Here is a 24400-nt window from a genome sequence, read left to right on the forward strand (position 1 = left end):
GGACGCTTCTCTCCAGGGATGGGGAGCGCATGTACTCCACTACACAGTGCAGGGACTATGGACACTACAGCAAAGGAAGATGCACATCAATGTACTGGAACTGATGGCAATCTTCATGGCCTTAAAGGCATTCAAAGTACATCTGTGCAACAAGGTTGTGTTGATCCGGACGGACAACATGACGGCCATGTACTACATTCAGAAACAGGGAGGAACACACTCTCCGCAGCTGTCTCATCTGGCTCAGAGCATGTGGAAGTGGGCCATTCAGAGGAACATTTTCCTGATGGCAGAACATCTCCCAGGCAAAGACAATCAGATGGCAGACCTGCTCAGCAGGCACAGCCACCAAATGCACGAGTGGGAGATACATCCATCAGTACTCCAACCGTACTTCCAAAGGTGGGGTCATCCAGAGATAGACCTGTTCGCCACAAGGGAGAACGCAAAATGCCAAAGCTTCGCCGCCAGGTTCCCACACCCGCAATCACAGGGCAATGCGATGTGGATGAACTGGTCAGGCAGATTTGCGTACGCTTTTCCCCCAGCACCTCTGATACCGCTGGTGGCGCGCAAGCTCAGGCAGCACTCGATGACTCTCATCCTGTTTGCTCCAACGTGGGCTCGCCAACCATGGTACACCACGTTTCTGGAACTTTCCGTGGTACCGCATCAAAGGCTTCATCTCACACCCAGCCTTCTGACGCAGAGCCATGGCGACATTCAGCACCCAGATCCGCAACAGCTCAACCTGGCGATCTGACTCCTGAAGTCCTAGAGTTTGGCTACCTCAATCTTCCCCCGGATTGCATGGACATCATTCGGGAGGCAAGAAAGCCCACTACTAGAGCATGTTATGCGGCTAAATGGAAGCGGTTTGTCATTTATTGTGCGACCCACGACATTAACCCGCTGGATGCTTCCATTCAGAACATCATCTGTTACCTGTTCCATCTGTACCAATGCAATTTGGCGTATTCTTCCATCCGCATTCACCTGTCTGCGATGGCCGCATACCTCCAGAATAGACAACACCTTTCACTTTTCAAGGTGCCTGCTATCAAGGCATTTCTGGAAGGACTCAAAAGGGTCATTCCACCACGGACACCACCAGCTCCAGAATGGAACCTCAATGTGGTTCTTACAAGGCTGATGGGTCCTCCTTTTGAGCCACTACACTCTTGTGAGCTTCAGTTTCTGACTTGGAAAGTAGCTTTCTTAGTAGCAATTACATCGCTACGGAGGGTTAGCGAGTTGCAGGCCCTCACCATCCAAGAGCCTTTTTTCCAAGTCCATGCTAACAGGGTGGTGCTCCGCACTAACCCTAAATTTCTACCCAAGGTTGTGTCTCAATTCCACATAAACCAAACAATCGAGTTGCCGGTGTTTTTTCAAAATCCTGAGTCGCTGGCGGAGCGGATGCTCCACACCCTTGACGTTAAAAGGGCCCTAATGTATTACATTGACAGGACCAAGGATTTTTGAAAGACTAAGCAGCTTTTCGTTGCCTTTGCATCACACCACAAGGGTAACGCTATTTCCAAGGCTGGTATCGCTAGGTGGATCGTGAAATGTATTCAGATCTGTTACGCTAAGGCTAAACGCACTCTTACAATTCCACCAAGAGCCCACTCCACCAGAAAGTTGGGGGCCTCTATGGCTTTCCTTGGGAACATTCCCTTAGAGGATATATGTAGAGCAGCCACATGGTCTACCACACATACGTTTACTAAACATTACTGTGTAGACGTGCACTCTAAACAGCAGGCAGCTGTAGGTCAGGCTGTTCTCAAGACACTTTTCCAAACTACTGCAGCTGGCACGGGCGGCCGTCGATAATGGGGGGACTCTATGTATTCTATGCACAGATATGAATTCAGCAGCCCACATGCCTCGAACTGCAAATGCTACTTACCAGTATGCATCTGTTCTTGGCATGTAGGGCTGCTGACATTCATATCGCCCGCCCTCCTCCCCGGCGCCTGTAGCAGCTGCAGTATTCATGTATATGCTCATAGCATGGTCATCACTCACATAGTTCACTCCATCTCGGCCACAATGGCTAAAAACAATCTGGGGATGGAGGCGATGCCCATGCGCACTGTAGTCCAGGGGAGGAGCCACCTATCTCGTGATACTTCGAAGACTCTTCCAGGACAACAATGTGCAATCATCCGGACCCAACACTAGGCGGCGATCTATGCACAGATATGAATGTCAGCAGCCCTACATGCCAAGAACAGATGCATACTGGTAAGTAGCATTTGCATCACTGTTTTATGCCTTCTTTCCATGCCAGTCGCTGCTGTAATGCCAGTTTTTCTTTTGTGTGTGTGTATTTATTTTTTGCCTGGTTTTGGTGCTGCCCCTGAGTGTGTGGTAAAAGCAGCTCAGCAGGCACTTGCTGCCACTGTTTGCTTCCTACTTCCCCAGCCCCGAAGTCGGCAGGCCGCCTCAAGCACAAGACCCTCCCCCTCACCACAATCACCCACTGCTGTCCGCCGCCACAACCCCGCGGTCCTGAGCCCAGCACGCTTCAGAGACACCACGCTTTAAAAAAACAACTTTAATAAGCATGCTGCCCACTTCACAAACATCGCACTCTGCAATACAATGGGTGTTGCTTTTGGTATTGTGAATGACCATGCCTTTTAATTTTTTATAAAAGGCATTGCCATTTACAATGCCAATAGCTCCAAAACTCGCAGTTGCGAAACCTATTGCATTGTCAATGCTTGTTTTTATCAAGTAGTTCAGAGGGTAAGGGTAAAGATTCTTCTCGATGTTAGTGGCAGGTTATCACACACCAACATCCAGAATAGGCATGAGTAGTGGAACAGGTGGCTCATTTTGGCTTTCCAGGAGAGCAAGGGTGGTGGGAATGCCCTGCCAGACTATTATTTGCCTCTAGCATTGAGTCAATTGCAACTCACATAAGAAATGAGATTGCTAGGATCCCTTTAGACTCTGATGTCTGCAAAATATTCAATTTTGCCAGTCATGTTCTTCTTACCTTGTCTTCCCCTGAATCATCCCTCTTGATAAAGCAGTTGACAAATTTGGAAAGAGTGACCGTTTTTAGGAGCAGTATAGCAAAGTCTAAGATTTCTAACTTTACACTGACTCTGGCAAACCTAGACACCCTACAAATGACCTCCCCAAAAATCTCAACGTGGATGAAACAAACATTCCATTATGCACAGCTGAGACTCTCCGTGATGCTTCCAGAAGAGAAAGCAGCAGCCTATTGTGGATTGTACCCTCTGTGAGAAACTAATTGTGGCAGCCACTGGGTCACAGGTCTATATTATATAGAACACACATAAAATACTGACCATTGTCACCTCAACTCCACAATGTGAATATTTCGAAAGATGGAACTGTATATTTGGAAGAAACCGGTCTGATAAATGAAAACTTTTTTTAGTGATACGTAGGAAAGGAATCCTCTACTATGCAAGGGAAGGAGGCTTACTACAAGGTTATGTTCAGTTGGTGCCTTCATCCTGCACAACAACACTTGTACTATCAATCTACCAACTCACTCTCTTGGAGAGGTTGTCGTTTGCTGGGGAATTGTTATCTTTCATGAGGGCAAGGAAGGGAGATATAATCACATTTACATAAAGACTCCCTGCGCCCACATATTTATTTAGACTTTTACTCTGATGCACTTTGTGGCAAAACCCGAAGAGTTCATATATCTTACTTTTATTTTCTCATCTAATTATTTTTTTGCATTACAAAATCCGTAATTTATTATATAAATCAAGACATTATTTAATCCAACACAATTATAAAAGAACACATGTTCGAGGCATATGAGCTGCAGATCACGCACTATGCATAGATCGCCATCTGGTGTTGGGCCAAGATGTTTGCAGTTTGTTATTGTCTTGGAACAAGTCTTTGGAAGTCATGAGATAGGTGACTCCTCCTTTGGACAATAGTGCGCATGGGCATCAACTCCATCTTCTGATTTGTTTTTTTTTCCGCCTTCGAGCTCGAATGTGTTTGACGCGTTCCAGTTCGGTGTTGTTACCAATCTAACTTTCGACGCACAATCCTTACCTTTTCTTCGGTATTGTTTTCAATGGCGTTTCCCTTTTGACGCGTAGTACTACAAGCTTCTACTTTGGTTCTGGTTGTCGAACAGACCTTCAGGCCTATCTGCGCCATCAGACCTTTTGGCTCATTGAAAGGACTCCCTTTAAAATGTGTCCTCAATATGGATCCAAGTTTCCACAAGCCGATCTTCATGAGGCGTGTAACCTCTGCCTTTCACCTGAGCACGAGGCCAAATAATGTTCAGCTTGCGCCTCTTTCCGCTCCCAAGAAAACCATAAGGGATCGTCTAGCTCGAAGAAGCATGGCTTGATCATCAACATCGATACTGGACGACATCTTCCAGGAGGGCATCAATGTACCGGAGAAGGAGCAGATGGAAGAAGGCACCTTTAGTGCTTCCGAAGTCGAAGACATCCCACCGGGGCAACTGGTCGTAAGTACGGACGTTGACCCCTCCCCGCCCCTTCCCCAGATCCACCCCCCCCCCCCCCTTCCCTGCCCATCTATTCAAAGGCTTCGGTAACCCCTTCGGGCCTAGGTGCACCCCGGGATAAAACTTCCCACGCCCTGCCTTCGGGACCGGCAAGGAAGTCAACATATAAGCCTTCAGGCCACTTTGGATCGAGCCAGCCTACCGTCTGTGCCAAAACCCTATCCTCAGCACCGACCAAAGAGAAACCAAAAAAGAAACCATTGTCTTCGTCCGCACCGAAGCCTGGTTCCACATTGGCGCATTCGGCACAGAAACCTTTAGACACTACTTTCGGATCCGAAAAAATCATCCGAACCAAGGAAGCAACTGGTTCCAAAAACCAATAGTAGTCAACCTTAGGATCCGAAAAAATCATTGGAACCGAAAAAAAAAACTGTTCCAAAGCCATATGGCACACACACACTTAGATCTGAAAAAATCATCGGAGCCGACCCAGCAACCGGTTCCAAAGACTCCAAGCAAACCTTCGGAACTCAACAAAACTCCTGATTCCAAACCTAAGGAGCATAAGACAACTCCAAAAACTGTGCCACACAAGCACTCTGACCCGAAAAAATCTGCACTGAAACATACTCTAAAGGAGGAGCTTTTTCGAACCCGATCCTACACAAAAAACTCTGGAAATCGACCCAGAAGCAGGTCATTTTAGGAGTAGTCCTTCCAACAAAAGGAAAATGGACAAACCTACACCACCTCCAATTCCTCTAAAGAAAAAAGACATTGCTGCTTCTCCTTTAAGAGTTCCATCTACACCTCCTCCATTTCTCCTATTCCATCTCCAGTGCCCAAAGAATCTCCTCAACCTCCAGATGATAATACCACTGGTGACGAAGGGGATAATGAGCCTCTAGGGGAACCTAGTTATCATTAAATCCCAAATGACCCACGGGAAAATTATGGCACACCAGATGTTCCTAATGTACCACAAGAGGATGTCTACCCGTCTAGACCATCCCCTCCAGAGGACACTATAGGGTTCACTTAGCTTATACACAGGGCTGCAGAATACCACAGGGTACATTTACATACAGACCCCAAAGAAGACTTCCTCATGGACACTTTTGCAACATGTCAAAGGTCCACCTCCATTCTACCAATGTCAAAAGGGGCAATTAAACACGCTCCTGCAGTCTTTAAAGACCCCCTAAGGGCTAGAGTAATTAACCCTAGGATAGAAAAAAAGTACATGGCTGCTCCAACTGACCCTGCATACATTAAGGGACAGCTTCCCTTAGATTCCTTGGTTGTTTCCAATGCCAGGAAAAAGGCGAACTCTCAAACCTCAGGTGATGCTCCACCGCCTGCCAAGGAGTCAAAACTCTTGGACGCTTCTGCTAAAAGAACAGTGTCACAAGCAGCAAACATATGGAGGATTGCCAACACACAGGGTTTACTAGCTAGGTATGATAGGGCGCACTATGATGAACTAGAGACCCTACTACAAAACCTTCCAGATCAATATAAGACAAGAGCCCATGGTCTTATACAGGAAGGTAAACTAATAACCAATACCTCCATTCGATGTGCCCTAGATGCCGCAGACACAGCCTCCCGAGCAATTAATACCAGTGTCCTTTTACGCAGACATGTCTGGCTAGGGATTTCAGGGTTCAAACCGGAGGTTCCGACTACCATACTGAACCAACCCTTTGACCAAGAACACTTATTTGGACCTACGGTGGATTCATCTTTAGAAAAGATACTAATACCGCCAAATCAATGGGAGCGTTGCAATCGCAAGCTCTCAGAAATTCCTTTAGTCGTACCTCTTATAGGGGCGCCTCTAGAGGCTTTAACACCGATAACTCCTCCACTTCCTATAAAAGTCCCACACAGACCTCCTCTACCTGATGTTATTACAGAGGAGGCTACATGGTCAATAACAACAAAGGTAGAGGCAAGATTACCAATACTCGCACTGCCACCACCTCCAATGACTTCCCGCCTCTCCCCACAGACCATTATGCTCCGGTTGGGGGGAAGATTAACACAGTTCCTACCTGTCTGGAACACTATCACCACGGACAGGTGGGTGAGACAAATAATCCAATCCGGTTATTGCCTGGAGCACACTTAGACTCCCCCCAACATACCACCCAAACAGCGTCCAATGTGAACAGAACATTTAACGCTTCTAAAACAAGAGGTGCTTTCCCTACTGCAGAGACATGCCATAGAACCAGTTCCCCCTTCACCATCAAAACACAGGAGTTTACTCCCTGTATTTTCTGATCCCAAAGAACGATGGAACCCTGAGACACATCTTAGACCTCAGACCATTAAACCTATACTTATAATCAGACCATTCAACGGGTCCTTCCCCTTCTCAAACAAGGCGATTTCTTTGCCACTTTAGATCTCAAGGACGTCTACTTTCCCATTCACCCTGTTCACAGAAAATATATTCGATCTGTAGTGAACTGTAAGCATTACCAATTAAAGGTTCTCCCATTCGGAGTTACCACAGCACCCAGAGTATTCACAAAATGTCTAGCAGTGGTAGCAGCCCACTTGAGAAGACAACAAATTCACGTCTTCCCATACTTGGACGACTGGCTCATAAAAGCCAAGTCACATACCCAGTGTGTAAATAACACACACACCACAATCCAGCTACTACCCAACTTAGGGTTTACAATAAATCTCCCAAAGTCTCACCTCCAACCATCCCGCATCCAACAAGATCTAGGTGCCACACCTGAAGAGGCCTTGCAGATCCCAATCCAGCCAGGATAGCAAGTATGCAGGCCCTTATAATAAAATTCCAACTGTAACACTCACTGCCAGCTTGAGTGTTTATGAACTAATAGGGATGATGGCCCCTTGCATATGCATAGTACCTCACGCAAGACTCCAGATGCACCCCTTACAGGAATGCTTGTCACGTCAGTGGAACCAAGCTCAAGGTCGGTTAACAGATATGGTGTTGGTGGACGGCCGCACACATTGCTCTCTGCAGTGGTGGTACACCCAAAACCTTTCCAAAGGGCGACCATGACTACAGCCGGTTCCACAAATCGTGTTAACAGCAGGCGCATCGATCACCGGCTGGAGAGTTCATCTACTACATCACACCATACAGGGCAGGTAGGACACTGCACCAGAATTTGCTCCACATCAATCATTTGGAGCTACTAGCAATATTTCTGGCATTAAAAGCATTCCAGAAACATGTATCAAACAAAGCTGTTTTAGTCTGGACAGACAATATAACAGCAATGTATTTACGAAAACAAGGGGGGACACGCACTCTACAGCTCTCTCAACTAGCTCAGAGCATATGGAGATGGGCAATTCCTCAAAACATATTCCTTTTAGCCCAACATCTTCCAGGAATACAGAATCAGATGGCAGATCTGTTAAGTCGTCAGACACAACAGATTCACGTGTGGGAACTTCAACCACTAGTCCTTCAACCGTATTTCCAAATGTGGGGGCATCCAGAGATAGATCTCTTCGCCACACATTCAAACATGAAATGCCCAAGCTTCGCTGCCAGGTATCCACACCCATTGTCCAAAGTCAATGCGATATGGATGAATTGGTCAGGCAGATTTGCCTACGCTTTTCCGCCTCTCCCACTAATTCAACTAGTGGTATGCAAGCTGCAACACCAGTCACTAACACTGATCCTAGTTGCTCCAACATTGGCCAGACAGCCATGGTACACAACCTTGCTGGAACTATCAGTAGTCCCACACCAAAAACTACATCTCTCCCCACAACTCTTAACACAGACCCATGGAGAGATCAGACACCCAGATCCAGCACAGCTCAACCTAGCGATCTGGCTCCTGAAGTCCTAGAATTCGGTGACCTCAGTCTCACGTATGAACGTCATCAAAGAAGCTAGGCGTCCCACCACTAGAGCCTGCTATGCAGCTAAGTGGAAAAGATTTGTAATATACTGTACCAATAACACAATCAATCCTCTAGATGTGTCTATTCAACACATCATATGGTGCCTACTGCATCTTCAAAGATGTAATCTAGCCTACATATCAATCTGATTACATCTCGCTGCCATAGCAGCCTACCTGCAAATTAGACATCTATCATTATTCAAGGTACCTGCCATTAAAGCATTTATGGAAGGCCTCAAAAGAATAATTCCTCCCAGGGTACCACCCTCTCCAGTGTGGAATCTAAACATCGTCCTCACTAGGTTAATGGGTCCTCTATTTGAACCTCTGCATAAATGTAAGCTGCAATTTCTTACATGGAAAGTCACTTTCCTTGTGGCTATCACATCTCTCAGAAGAATCAGTGAGCTACAGGCACTAACTATTCAAGAACCATTTTTACAACTCCATCATAACAAAGTTACAGAAAGAGCTCTTCATACACTAGACGTAAAAAGAGCACTTATTTACTACATTGATAGAACAAAACATTTTCGCAAAACAAAATGGGTTTTTGTTTCCTTCTCAACATGGCAATACTCTACATAAAGAGGGTGGAAAACGTTCTCAAATCTGTCAACAAAAGTTCAAAAATTAAGACATTGGGCAACTCATAACCGAGTTATCAACTATCAGTCAGGTTGCATTAGCAGACTGTTAGAGGATTGTCACGAGGAAAAAGTGGTAATTTATGGTTTACAAAGCGCTGTATACATGAAAATATGTATTACATATATTTGATGTTTTAACAGGATTGATGTTTTTTCTGTTATGTATCTTTTTTTGGAAAATGAATCTTTTTAAAAATTGAAAAAAAGAAGAAAAAATATAAAATTTTATGATGTATATAAAGAAATGAAATAATAAAAGAAATGAGAACGGAAATTAAACCGAGTGTCAAGATGATTTAATGTGTTATTGAGCCCATTGGTGAATAAATCCTTAATGGAATGAATAGATAAGCCATGAGGGAGTGCTTCTAGTACCTTTTGCAAAGAGTTGTATACCTTTCAAATAAAATAATAGTCTGTGGTTGCCTGAATCTAATAGCAATCTAACAGGTAGTTGTGTGTTGTGCCAAGTAATGAGGTGGGTGGGCTAACAAACTGGGCACTGCCTGCGAGTTTTCTAGCTGCTTGTGCCTAGAACTGCAATTTTAAGTTACTGATGGACTCCCACTTCGACTAGAAAGGGTTGAAGCATATGAATCTATGAAAGATGCCAACGTTGCAGAAACACAACAGGTAAGTAACTTTTTGTTCTCCAGAAAAGTCAGCAATTCAGTTTATCAAAACCACAGTTAATAAATTAGTAAAAATATTTTAACAAACTCAGGACGATGGTGGTTATAAATGTTGCATTTAGGGTATACTGCAGTTGATACCATGACCCTGAATTTAGTTTTGTTTGTGGTGACTGCCTTGCTATGGAACTTGGGTCATCTGATCTCATGTGAAGCCTTTTTTAATTAGCCTTCTCTATCTTACAGATGCAGTGCCGTTGTTTTTGAGGCTATTACATTCGCAACACCAGAATGTTTGTGAACAAGCAGTCTGGGCCCTTGGGAATATTATTGGTAAGTTCAGTTTTAATGATTTGAAATATGCTTTTCTGGTTGTGTTCACGTATGCAAGCTTGAGCGGTTTATAAAACATAACTTGAAAAAGTGGGAGGTCTGTAACTTGAGAAGTAGGGCTACCTAGGGCACACCTTTGCTCTCAAAAACAGGAACTGTTGGGAAAAATGCAGGTACTCCTGTCAGATCTTCAAGATGGGTAAATCCATACATTTGAAAGCACTTTTCCCTCTGATAATTGCCTGTTGGGTTTAAAGGTTCTATTGTATATTAGAAATCACAAAGAAAAACCACATACATCTCTGACTGGAATAAGCATACGCAATTGTTATAAAAGGGAGTTCAGTCTAGACTAACAAAAAATGATTTCTGGTAGTCCACCAGAAAGAACAGCAACATCTTCCTCCTATGTTCCACTCTCAACCTCACTTGATGACCCATAGACTCTGTCAACCTTTCTGTCATACAGTCATCAACTCTCTTCTGAACTAAAGAAAAATCTGATAGTGGCTATTAGTTGTAGATTCCTAACCTTAGAATTCCCTCGGGCGTCAGTCTGGATCTGGAAAATTTTCAACAGCAGTACCCCCTGTGTGTCGGTAGGTGGCGTCATTCGGCTCTGTTTCCATCGTGAATGCCGGGATGATATCGCCGATCCTATAGAGACGCTGCCCATGCGAGTTGATGTCAGTTCTTTCTTTTTCTGCACCAGCCTAAGCGCAGATCCGGATAGAACTACCCCGTTTTGGCTAGCCCTTTTTCGACTTTTTGTCTGTCTTTTTTCGAGTCTTGGACTTGTGGTGCATCAAGGATGTCCCAGGGTAGCACCGTCTTCAAGCCCTGCGGCTACTGCCACCGAATGATGTCCATGATGGATCCGCACCTCGTGTGCCTCTGGTGCTTGGCGCGCGATCATGACCCGAAGTCATTCTCAGTGTGCTGGGCCATGAATTCTAAGGCTTTGCTGTAGCATAAGTTGTTGGAGGCCAGGCGCTCTGCTTCGCTCCTGTTCTCATTCGAGAGGACGGTCCCGAGAAAGTTGGGCAAGCCCGCACTCCTCGTCGCATTCCAAGTCGTCGGTGAGGTCAGGTAAGCACCAGAAGTATAAGAATTACAGGCGTTCTTTTACTTCACCCTGTCGGTCGACTGATGCAACATGGGATTCTGAGCATCGTCTATCGAAGGCCCTGTCCCCGTAGTCTCCTTCTGAGACTACTCTGCGTGCGCCCCCCCCACTTTTCCAGGAGCCAGGGCATCCCCTGCCCAAATCCAAAAGTTCTATGAGGCACTCTTCCTCCTTTTAGGGCAGCCTGGCTTCCCTGGTACGCATTCAGGCCTGCTGAGTCGTTTGGGGGTCATAGGCCTCCAATGCCGTTTGCTTCGGCCCCAACTCCGGATGGCTCCTGATCATTGGTTCTCGATTTCAGACGGACGCCCATTGATCTTACTTGACCTTCCCGTACATCGTCCCAGTTGGTCACAACGTTTTGCTTGCCCCTAGGAGGGGCAGCTGGACCCTTTAACAGTCCAGCTCGAAGAATCTATGGACTGTCGAACGACCTGTGTGAGGCCAGTGCCTCAGCCTATGGCTACATCTTCAGAACCCCTTTTACTCTTCAATGAAGCCCTCATCGATGTCTTTCTGGGCACTTGGTTCAAACCCAGTACAGGGGCTTCTGTGGATAGGACAATCGCCTGCTGCCACTGCCCTGCTCCGGGCAACCCAGCGTTCCTCACGCAACATCTCTCCCATGAGAACTTGGTTGTCCAAGCCTCATCTTCAAAGTGTGCATTCCCTTTTGCACCCTCAGACAGCTGGACCACCTTGGGAATAGAATGTTTTCTTCCTCTAGCTTGGCATTTTGGTTGGTGAATACCACATGCCTCTTGGGCCGATACTGCCATACCATCTGGGATATTGTTGCGCATGTGCTGCATCAGTGCTCGGAAGAGGCCCGGGTCGTTCTTTCACAGACCGTTGCAAAAGGTAGAGACGCAGCTAAATTCACCATATGTTGTGAACTGGACACCACCTACTCATTGGGCAGAATGGTTGGCTCGTCGGTAGAACTTAGACGCTATTCCTGGTTGAGGACATCTGGTTCCTCGGTGATGTCCAATTGGCTTTGATGGACATGCCCTTAGATGGCACTCGCCTTTTTGATGACAAGGCAGACTCAGTGTTTGTGCGCTTTAAGGATTCTCGAGTTATGGACCGATTCTTGGGTCTCACGGCTACCTCCTGTCCACCTCCGTCTGCTTTTCGTGGTTACCCTGCTTTTCGTGGTTACGGAAGGAGGGCGCCCAGGCACATCCTGTCCAGCCCAACCACAGTCATGCAAGCTGTTCAGCCTCTGTGTGGCCACGAATGTGGGACCCAGCGTTCTTGTGGGTCACAGAGCCAGCAGGTGGGCCAGTCTACCCTTTCTCCCCCTGCCACCGTCTCTAAGCCTTCCTAGTCTGACATTTCAGGCCCATCAATTGCCAGTCGGAGGCTGGATTTGCTATCACCTCCTCCGCTGACAATCCATCACACCGGGCATGTGGGTTCTGCAGATCGTCCGAATGGGCTACTCACTCCCCTTTGAGACTACCTCTCCTGCCATTCAACCCTCCTAAGACTGAAGGTCCGAGGATCATATGGCGCTTCTCCATGATTGTTACAGCTCTCTTGGCCAAGGGATCCATAGAGCGAGTCCCAGTGAGAGGAATGAATCTGAAACAAATGGTCACAAGCCACCAGGAGTTGGGAGCCTCTAGTGGTTGTCACAGCAAAGGTAGAGAAGTAAATACAGTTGTGGTAATCAAAAAATGTGACCATAAGAAGACCATGCAAACCACCAATCCGAATGGTGAACAGGTGGATTCCCCAAGGATTGGGTAGCGCACACAGGCAACTTTAAAGTACGGGGACAGTGGAACAGCACAGATGCGCTAAAGTACATCAATTACCTGGAACTGAAGACCGCTTTCCTAGCCCTGAGGGTTTTCCAATCACACATAACCGGTCCAACCGTACTAATTCAAAAGGAAAACAGCCATGCTTTATCTCAACAAACAGGGAGGCACAAAATTGTCCACCCTGAGCAAACTAGCCCAGGAACTATGGAGATGAGTGATACCAAGACATATCACATGGCAAACAGTCCTCCTACCAGGAAAACAGAATACAACGGTGGACAGACTAAGGCAGGAAAGCTCCTCCCATGAATAGGAACTAAAACAAGAAACACTGGAGAAAACTTTCAAAGTCTGGGGGATGCCAAAAATAGACTTTTTACTGGTACTCAGAACTACTAGAGATGTCCTTAAGACAGACGACCACGGGACAGATGGCCACAATCTAAGTAGAACAAGATCCGCTAACAATGCGATACTGGAGAGTATACCACCCCGAGCCAGCAACACGCCTAGAAATCTGGCACCTGAATATCTAGAATTTGAGCATCCACAGCTTCTATCCAGCACAGTGCTTTCCTTAGAGAAGCAAGGAAAGCAAACACAAGGAAAGCAAGCACAAGGAAAGATTACACTGCAAATGGAGACGATGCTTTCAATGGTGCACAGAGCACAGGAAAATGGAGACAAAAACAGAACAGGAAACCTATCTCACTCACCTGTTAAATAGCAAGCTAACCTATGCATCATTAAAGGTATACCTGGCAACAATAGTAGTCTAAACAAGGGGAACTTTAGGTAACAGCTTCTTAACATCCTCAGTGGTGAAAACATTCTTGGAAGGCTAAAAGACAGTGGCACCACCATGATCAGTTCCAGCACTATTGTAAAACGTAAACACTGTGCTAACACAGTTAATGACAGACCCTTTTGAACCTAAGCACAACGCTGATCTAAAGTCACTCACTCTTAAGATGGTCTTTTTGATTGCAATCACATTGCTACACGGAGTGAGTGAGCTTAAAGTGCTAATAATACCAGAACCATACTTGCAAATACACAAGGACAACCCACAATTTCTGCCCAAAGTGGTGACTCGCTTTCATGTCAACCAAATCATAAAGCTACCAACTTTCTACAAAGACCCTAAAACACAGATGGAAAGAGCCTTGTACACCTTGGATTTAAGGAGAGTTTAATGTACTATCTGCAAGAAACAAGAGTTAGGAACGCCATGTTGTGTCAACTGTGCATAGACTGCCGGTCAGCAGTTGGCCGCATAGGTTGCGCCATAAGTAAACTATCATGTATTCAAAGTGTAGCACAATGTGGGTAGAAACCTTTTAATATTCATGCTTGAAAAATCACAAGAACTAGGTGTTCCTAAAAACTGTGGATGATAAACCCCTAACAACATGGATGTCTCCAGTAAAAGATGCAAGCACAAGTATTACTCAGGGTTCCCGCGAGTAAGTATCAGACCAAATCGTTGGCAGAGCCATGTTGCAGGGATTCTGCTCTGGAATAACTATGCTTTGGACCATTGAACATAGGGACTAGGCCACCTTACCACCTCAGTATCTATGAGCCGGAGTCCAACTAGCTATAGTGTCTCACTTGCCCTCCTAACCTTAACCGAGAGCGACAAGTGACTTGACATCCCAGAACACAACACTCTTGACCCTCTCGGGTATTGGGGTACCAGGACACACCATTTTCTTCTCTCACTTGTACTTGTCCACAATAAGATAAACAAGAGACATCAAGGAAGAAGTTTAAAATATTTATTTAAACTATTGTGCTGTAAGATGCAGTATTTGTGCCACAATTGGAAAACAAATGCGTATCAAAAAAATTGCTAGCATGGTTAATACACCATATACCACAAAAAGCCCTGTCATGTTCTAAGACAGATTAGCCTAAACTCCCCCTCCCTATTAAAATTATATAATTATATCTAACAGAGATGTGGGATTAGTGGCACACCCTGTACCTTAGCATACATAGATGGATGTTCTACATCTGAGCTGCCTCCGCAGTCTTGTCTAAGGCTCTTCGTTCTCAGTCTGTGTTTAAACTCCTACACTCAGTAATATGACAAGACGTGTGTTCATAAACAGCAGCTGCATTCTCTAGTTATGTTTAGGTGCTGGTGTCTGACCAGAGAGAATAACAAGGGGCATGGTTTGATCAGGTCTATGGTGCTCAGGAGAAGACCAGAACACGAAAAAATATGCAGGTTCTGTGTGAAAATACAGTGCAACACAAAAGCAAACCTGTTCCTATAGTAACGCGTGGAAAGAAAAAGCTGCCTATAACGTGCACAGTTAGGCTAACATAGGTAAACTACAATGGGCCATGCGAGAAACAAACAGTACCATCACCTCTGCATACGGTTTGAATGAACTGCAACCTCTTTGCAGCTGCCCTAGACAACTTTCTTCCCGGACAAGTTAGTGCTCAGGTCACGGATGGCTTTCGTACTCAGAATTGTGATGCCTTTCCCTGTTAATGTTTCTCTTTCCAATTTTTCTCCTCCTCCTCACCCTTCATATGTGAAGGAAAAGACTACACCAGCTCTATCCTATAAAGTAGTTTATTTGATATCCTGTCCGGCCAATGGGATCCTTGTATGGATGACCAGCTTTTTGTAACATTTTCTGCAGTGAAGAAAAGGAAGGCAGTGCAGAAAAGGCATTATTGTAAAGGCACCAGAAACTGCTTCACTGAAAGTATGCAACTTATTTGTTCGTTTGTATGTCTTGTAGAGGATTCCTGTTTGTAGGTCTAAAAATCCTTTGGTTTGCCTATCTAGTTACGTTTGGTCACTCTTCTTTTACTTTCAAGCAATTTGAAACCCACCTACATATCTGGATAATTTTTACGAAAAGAATGAAATCTTTCCACAATACTTTTTTCCGAAATTGTTTCTCCCCATCAATTCAGCATGCAAGATGGCCGCTGGCAGGCTGTAGTGTGAAGTCGCATCTCACTCCTCCTCCCTCTCACATAGTGATGCCCTGGCGGTTCTCTTTACAGCAATGAGACAAGGCCCCACCGGCCGAGGAATACGAGCAGTCACTGGCCCAAGAGATCATCCAACTTTGCTTCCCGTAATGATTCTGCTAAATATAATCCTGTTACGTGCACAAAGAGGCTCAGAATGCCACCGTGCCCTACCAAGCAGGTCAAGGATCAAAATGAGTTGGCACTTAAGGAGAAAGACGAAAGCAAGGCTGCAGTGGCTCCCGGCATGGTGCAACGATCTGTCAGTGTCAGTGCTACTAGAAGAATTCAACAAAAGGCTGGAGAGCAACGGGGTAATAACACCGAGGCCCCCGCCCTTGGGATCATTCGAGATGTCTTTGCGCAGAAAACCCTCAGGGGAAAAAGGCAAGACCAAGGACGCTTTGATGCGCCACCCACCTTGTCGGAAATCTGTGCAGCGAGACACCCAGAGTCAACGGAATCAGCAGACGCCAACGCGATCAGAGGTGAAGTCGATAGCAGCACCGTCCTCGAGGACGCTGAAGCGCTGGTAGCTAGGCGACAGCAGGAGCTGGTGAACGCGGCCGAGCACCACCCGAGCATGAGCTCTCGAGGCTGGAAGCGCTATCACGGACTCATCCAGAGGCAGCGGGCTAGAACAGACAGAGCTTGCTGGAGGATAAAAGACCCCCACAAATGAAAACAAGGGTGAGTCAAGGGCACGGATGCTGGGAGGGAGCCCATGCGATGCAGGCAGTGGTTAGCACTTGGGCAAGTAACCCTCTATTTGCATACCAGAACAACTCCAATGACAGCAGTGGCCCTGGGGAGAGGGGGTGCTGGCTCACCGGATGGGGATCGATTCTTCTCAGTAAATAAACTCCGAATCACTTTTGTCAAGTGAAATTAGTACTGAAGAAGATACTGACTCTAAAAGCAGTTCTACTGCTCAGAAAAGTTATGCAGAAAAAACGTAGATCTAGAAGGAAAGCCAACCCATCTGAAAGTCCTTCAGACCCTACAAAAAATTAACCTGGGATTATTCAGCTACATCTCGGGTATACCAGGATCACGGCAACCCACCTATGCAAACAGGGGAACACTCCTCTCCTCACCCCCAGCCTGCCTTATTGGACTTACTGTCCGGCACTTTGAAACAGATGAAGAGTAAAGCAAGGGTGGAGAGTCGCAGGGCCAGGCAGGGAACAAAAAAAATACAAAACTCACCAAGAAAGATGAATAAACTTTATGGAGAGGTAGCAGTGAGAGTGTCACAAGTCGAAGAAAGGACAGGGAAGCTGGAGGACGACTTTAGTAGTTTACAAACTTTTAAACAAGGCACACACAGTACACACAGCACAGCACAACGTCTTTGGTTTTTCCTAAAAAGCTGGTTGATAAGGCAGGAGAGCTCTTTGATGTGTTTTAATGACCCTCCGGATTGCCACAATTAACGTTTGTTGGCTTAACGATGGCACCAAAAGGAGGCGGGTTGCTGCACTTGTCAGGACAATGCTGTTAGATCTTCTCTGCCTACAAGAGACGCATATAGAGAGGGCAAAGGGATATCTTCTGGAGCAGCTGATTTGCTCGTTGTTAGCACACACAAAGCATGGTTCCAGGACTAGAGGTGTGGCCATTTTTGGTAAAGAAAGGGACGTTATTGTAAATGGGAAGGAGGATCAGTGGGGTAGATGGGTGCTGCTGGAAATAACAACTAGGGAAGAAAAGTTCACGCTGGTTTCCGTATGTGGGTCTACAGAAGACGACCCAGAATTTTTTTGATCAAATTTGTTTTTATTGGCAACAACATAGTACAGTACAGTGATAGGACAAATGCAATCTACCAACTCTTGTGTGCTCCAATCAGGGCTCCTGGTGTGGGGCTCCAAAATCGTAGGCCTCGGGCCATGTGTCCATGTATGCAGTGGAAGCCATTTTCAAGTAACAAGATACCCCAACAAACCCCTCTCCCCAACCCCCGCCCGTAACCCCTCTTATCTCACCAACCGTAGTTCCCGTCCCGCCCCCCCTCTCCCAACCCTCCCCCCCCCCCCCTGGTGTGTTCTGCCGAGACCTTATTAGGGAATCACCTGGGCTTTTGACGTTTCTTCGTCTGTCCTTGAGCATCGTTAGGTTTGTGAAACTCATCAACTAGTCTGAGAACTCTGAGGTATTTGGGGCATGTCACCTCGTGAAATTGAGTGGTGAGTAGTGCAATCAAGGGCGACCATATCTCTCGGAACGAGTCCGTGGTTTGTGTGAGAGAGGCCTGTATGCGCTCCATACCCATTATAAACCAAATTTTGTGGAGCCATCCCGTGTGAGAGGGTTTGCGCGAGCTGCCCACAGTGAGAGGATGTGTTGTGTCGCTGCGCCCATTGCTAGCCCCATTTGCTTCCCCCGGATTGATTTGAGTGGAAAAGTCAATTTGTTAGGTAGGCCTAAAATCGTGTATGCCGGGAAGCGTGGGATCTCCGTTTCAAAGTGTAAATCTATATCCCTCAGTACCTCCTCCCAGTAGTCTTGCACCTCTGGGCATTCCGACAGCAGATGGATCATGGTCCAAGTCTGTCCGCATCCCCTCCAGCACTTAGGGTCTCACCTAGGGTTACTCTGGTGGAGGCGTTCCGGAGTCAGGTGCCAGTAACAAGCCACTTTGACCGCGGCCTCCCTGCTCGCCATGTTCCTAGCCGTGTGATGGGCCCTGAAAAATATATCGTGCCATTCCCTGTCCGAGAGTGCCCGCCCTAGCTCTTTCTCCCACCTTTTCTGCCCCGCTGACTTAGCTGCCGGCGCTGGTGGGGTCAGTTTTTTGTAGAGCTCCGTGATCGCCCTCTTATCGTCCGATTTGGCCAGAAGCCACTTCTCAAAGGGTGTGAGGAAGCGGCCCACCTGCGGGGCAACTTTGTGAGTGAGCCAGTGTCGTATTTGAAAATATTGGAAGTTGTGCGGGCGTTCTATCCCGTAGCTCTCCTTGAGAGCCTCCAATGTCATAAAGCCCTGCCGGTCTAACAGGTGTCCTGCCGAGCTACATTCTGTAGATCGCCACTGAGAAAAGGCGCCAGGGGCCGTCCCGGGGGCGAACGCCGGGTTATCAAAAAGGGGTGCCATCGACGACGGAAAGGAGGTGAGATCTCTAGTTGTTGCTACAGCGTCCCACACTTGTAAGAGTGTCCTGGTGATAGGGGATTTCTTGATATATGCCGGTCTGTCGCGTCTTGCCAGGAATGGGACTCGCCAGAGTGGCATACCCGCCATCGCCCTATCTTGAAAGAGCCACCTTTTCTCTGAGGTCGGTCTGGACCACTCCAGGAGGTAGCGCAGCTGGGTAGCTTGGAAGTAGCGATGCAGGTCAGGGACCCCTAGCCCCCCTTCGGCTTGCGACCGTGAGATGAGATCGCGCCGCATTCTAGGGTGTTTCCCGGCCCAGACATATTGCTGTATGGCGTCTTGCAGCTTTTTAATCATGCCCAGTGGGGGAGTGACCGGGATGGTCTGAAACAGGTATAGCACCCTCGGCAGCACAGACATCTTGACGGCGGCCACCCGGCCTAGCCACGACAACGGTTGGTGTCGCCATCGGAGGAGATCTCCTTGAATACGGTGAAAGAGCTCGGTATAGTTATTTTCCACTGTTTGGGCTGTCGAGGGAGACAAGTCTATTCCTAAGCATGGTAGTTCCAGACGTTCTTGTAGCCCTCCGATCCGGAGCGAGCCTGTATGAGGCTGTCGCGCATTGGACCCCAGTGGTAGGATCACGGATTTCTGGATATTCATCTTAAAGCCCGAAACCTTCCGAAAATGCTCCATTTCTTGCAGAAATGCTGGGATCGTGACCCCCGGGTTTTCAACAGCGACCAGAATGTCTGCGTACAGGCTGATGGTCTGTTCCTCGCCTCCGAAGGTGACGCCCTTGATGATCCGGTTATCTCGCACTCGTTGGGCAAACGGTTCCATATACAGGGCGAACAACATCGGCGATAGAGGGCAGCCTTGCCTCGTGCCTCGTCGGATGTCCAGTGGCTTGGAGCCCTTCCCGTTCACCCTAATAGTTGCACGGGGGGTCGCGTAACAGCTTGCCACCCAGGCTCTGAATCTCTCCCCAAGCCCGAATCTCAACAGTTTCCTATCTAGGTGAGTCCAGTCCACTCTGTCAAACGCTTTTTCAGCGTCGACCGACAGTAGGGCAGCATCCGAATCGTTGTAGTGTGCTTTATCGATTACGTGCAACAGGCGTTTGGTGTTGTCTGCGCATTGACGTGAGGGTATAACACCCGCCTGGTCTGGTTCAATTATGCCTGGGAGACATGGCCCCAGCCTTGCAGCTAAGATTCCGGTAAAAAGCTTCAGATCAACATTCAGAAGCAATATTGGCCGGTAAGCCGCGCATTTAGAGGTGTCTTTTCCGGGTTTTGGCAGGACGATTATGTCTGCCTCAAGCATCTCTTGCGGGATCGAGCCCGGGCCTCGAAACGAGTTAGAGTTTTGTCAACACTGGGTCCAGAAGTTGGCAAAAGGTTTTGTAAAAGCCCGCGGAGAACCCATCTGGGCCTGGCGCCTTGAGTGGTTTAAGGCGCGCGATAGACACCTCCTCCTCCAGGCGGATGGGAGCGTCTAGCGCCTCGGAATTCGCACCATTCAGTGCGGTCACGGATTCATTCAAATACTCTGTCCCGACCTCTTCCTCTGAGGCCGGTTCGGCCTCGTATAGCTTGACATAAAATGCCCTGAAAGCCTCGGCTATGTGCTCGTCTTCGCAGTGCTCACTTCCGTTATCCTCGCGTATGACTTGCACCCTGGCCTTGACTGTTTGCGCTTTGAGTTTGCTGGCCAGCAGGCGACCGGTCCTGTCTCCCCCCACATAAGTGTGCTTGAGGCGTAGTGCTGCATATTCTACCCTGTCCAAGTCAAGACTTGCAAGTTGTGCTCTGGCAGCCTTCAGTTGGCGCCATATCCTGGGGGCCCCCGTCCGACAATGCACTCGCTCGAGTTCTAGTGCCTGTGCAGTTAATTCCTGGCGCCTTTCTTTTCGTATCTTGTTATCTGCGGCCGAAATCGCCATCAGTTCCCCTCTGACCACTGCCTTTAGTGCCCCCCATACCGCTGGCATGGCTACCTCACCTATGTCATTCCTGCTAAGGCAATCTGATATATTCTGGGAGAGTTGCTGCGTGACCCCTTTACGCGTGAGCAGGGAATCCCTGAGCCGGCACCTACCCTTGCCATAGTGGATGCGGGGGACTTGCAGGTGTTGTAGGATTGCGTCGTGATCGGAAAGGGCCGCTGGGGTGACCTCTACGTCCTTTACCATAGGGGCCATATCTGCCGATTAAAGGAAGTGATCTATCCTGGCATATGTCCGATGTACGTGTGAGTAAAAGGTGTACCCCGGAGCTGTGTGATGTAGCTCCCTCCATACATCCCGGAAGCCCATGCTGGCGAGCCAGCGCTTCCCTTCCGTAGAGAGAGCACCGGAGTCACCAAATCTGTGTCCTGACCTGTCTAACGCATTATCCATCACCAGATTTAGGTCACCTCCCACCAGTGTATACTTGGCCGCTGTCCCCAGAACCTCCGACAACGCCGCCGTGAGAAACTAATTTTGCTTAGTGTTGGGTGCGTAAATGGATCCCACTGTAAATTCCACATTACCTATGCTAACAGTGTGCGTTAGCAGTCTGCCCTTTATTTCTGTCACCTTGTCCCTTACCTTGCCCTTGAAGTGCTTAGCGAACAAAATTGCCACCCCCGCTTTCTTCTCCATAGTGGAGGAATAGAGTTGCGTCGGGAAGGCCCTGGATCGCATACGATGCCAGTCCTTTGCCAGCAAATGTGTCTCCTGTAGGAGGCAAATTGCCGCGCCGGAGCTCTCTAAGTATGAGAGCACCGCCCGCCGCTTAATTGGGTTATTGAGGCCCTTAACGTTGAGTTAGGACCTGCAAAGTGTCGGACGCCATTCAGGAATTAGGCCCTGCCCTGCTACCACCTTGCCTGTGCCAGATGCGCCCTCGAGGTCTCGTGTCAATCGCCACAAACCACTGTACGTAGCCCCCTCGGATCCCCGCTTGTCCCGCCTCTCTGGAACGAACACCCTGGGGCCTCCCACCCCTGTCCCCCCGGCAAAACTGAACCCCATCCCAATCCCAAACAACCCTTCGGGCGGCAAATTGTCTGTCCTCCCTCTTGCCCGGAATCAACCTTGTCCCTCCCACCCAACAATGTTCCCCTCCCTTTCCCACCCTAACCCCAACTTGTGGTTCCCAACCCAAAATCATAGTCTCAGGCCTATCCAGAGTCAGTTCAGGCCCGCAGATTAGAGAAGTAAAGGAGACTGTGGCAGTGGCAACCCATGCAGCTCCCCGCCCTTCTCCCCCCCCCCCTCCCCCCATTCAGAGAGAGTGCGTTAAGCGTGGCCCCCTGTCCGAGACACGCTTAGGATTTAGTGGTAGTGTCTTTAACGACCTCTTCGATAGCTGCGGCTTTGTCCTTGGCAATCGTCCCCGGGTCCGGGCAGAGGCGGTTTTTGGGCGCGCGGCGTCTCCTCACTTGTTGCCAGCCTCCTCCAGACGGCCCGGTCCGGGCTGCTTGCGAGGACCCCGGAGTGGAATCCCCGTCCGAGGTGTCGTCGGGAAGCTCGAGGCCTAGCAGGGCGCAGGTGTCCTGAAGTGAACGGAGTTGGTGCAGGGCACCCTCCCATTTGAAGATCAGGCGAAACGGGTGACCCCAGGAATATGGCACTCCTTTGTCTCTTAGAAACGTGGTGACGATCTTGAAGTCTTTGCGCTTCTGAAGGGTGATAGCTGAGAGATCTTGAAAGAGTTCAATGGGGCTGTCTCGGAAGCGGATGGGTTGCGCCCGACGCGCGTCCCTCAGTATCCTTTCTTTCAGGGGAAAGTCCGGGAGGAACGCCAAGATGTCCGGCGGTGGGGCAGGAGCCCGGCGGGGCACTCCTACTCGGTGTGCTTGGTCAATGCGAATGGGGAAGTCAGCAGGTTCGTTGAGGACCTCTCGGAAGAGGTCTTGGAGATATTCCGTGACGCTATTCCCCTCCGCTTTCAATGGCACTCCCCGAACCCGTATATTGTCCCGCCGAGAGTGGTTCTCAAGGTCCTCTGCGTGGGCCTGCAGGCCCACCTGCTGCTCTTCAAGACGGATAACTTCTTGCTGGAGGTGCACCAAGTCTACACAGCGCGCATGATTAGATTCCTCCACCGCTACCACTCTTTCCCCATAACCATCCAGGTCCCGGCGCAGTTCCCTTTGTTCGCTCACCAGTTCTTGCTTTAGAGTCAAAGTCTTCACGTAACGTGTTGAAGAGGGTTTCCAGAAAGGACTTTGTGATAGGAGCATCTTCAGCCTCCTTGGTCGGGCTGGCTGTCTGCGCCTTTGGTGATGTGGACGCTTGGGATTTCTCTGTTTTAGAGGAAGTTTTCATAAGTAGTTCGTTAATCGGCCGGCCCCCTCTACGGTTGGTATTCGACATTGTGGGGTGACAAGAAGAACAGCCTATGTCCCAGTGGAGTTGAAGTACAGCGTCAGATTTGGGCCTGCAGTTCTAGTCTCTTGATCGCCCTGACGCTGAGCCTTGAGATGTGTGCGAGTGTTGAGTGTGTCTTACCCTCGCCGGAGGTTCGGTTTGCGCCCCCCGAATGGCAGGGGGCAGCGCAGACAAGGGCAACACACCACTGTCCAGTTGATCCACAGGACTCCCAACACGCGCCCAGGGCGTGTCCGAAGCTCAGCTTTTGCCCACCCGGGTGCTGTAGGCAGTTTTGTAGTGGGTCCTGAGGGGGATCCGGCCGTAGACAGACACCAGCTCTCCTCCCGCCGGGGGCGCGATCACCAGGCCCCCGAGCACCCCCAACTCCTCACCTCAAGTGATGCCGTGTTCCGGATCGTCCACTCTATAGACGGGATGCAGGTGCCACTCCAAGGTCTCTCACGACTGGGTGGGAGGCCTGAATCCACAGGCCGGGGCAGACCCAGAGTGTGCTCAGCAGCCACCCCGAAGCAGGACCGTTATTCCCTGCCTCCGTCGAGCTCACAGTCGCAGTCCATAAGCTCAAGCCGGGGCCTGACTGAGGTGCTATTATCTGGGGCACAATGTGGGGCGTCTTGTGCCGCAGGTGGGCTTCTCTGGAGACGGGGACCGTGGGCACACCTCTATCGTGCTTGGCGGGCTCGCGCCAACTGTCCCTTTCTGCCACGTAGGCCCAAGTAGGCCCAAGCCGCGGCGTCCTCCGCTCCACAGCACAGGTCCAGAGGGCAGTGGTCCCATGCCAGTTCCAAGTAGGCCTCCCCGTCGGCAGCCTGGGCGGCGCAGTGCAAAATCCGTGCACACCCTCACCACTGGGTCTAAATTCGGGGACCGCCCGGGATCCGGCGCATTCCAGTCGCGAGGTGAGTCGGCACTCCAGGCTCCCCCCCCCCCCGTGTCCCGGGGGGCACCTCACACTGGGGATCGGCCTCCGG

The 24400-nt window shown here is 48.8% G+C and overlaps 1 protein-coding gene across 1 annotated transcript in view; it reads left to right on the forward strand.

The window, feature by feature from the left end:
- The window catches only part of KPNA3 (karyopherin subunit alpha 3), an 855988-nt gene that overhangs the window by 284860 nt on the left and 546728 nt on the right, over positions 1–24400 (forward strand). The window contains exon 8 of the mRNA XM_086934956.1: positions 9953–10039. Coding sequence (XP_086791082.1) covers positions 9953–10039 — 87 coding nt within the window. The remainder of the gene's footprint in view (positions 1–9952; positions 10040–24400) is intronic.

Source organism: Lissotriton vulgaris, chromosome 8 (assembly GCF_964263255.1).
Source record: "Lissotriton vulgaris chromosome 8, aLisVul1.2, whole genome shotgun sequence".
In the NCBI taxonomy this organism is placed as follows: Eukaryota; Metazoa; Chordata; class Amphibia; order Caudata; family Salamandridae; genus Lissotriton; species Lissotriton vulgaris.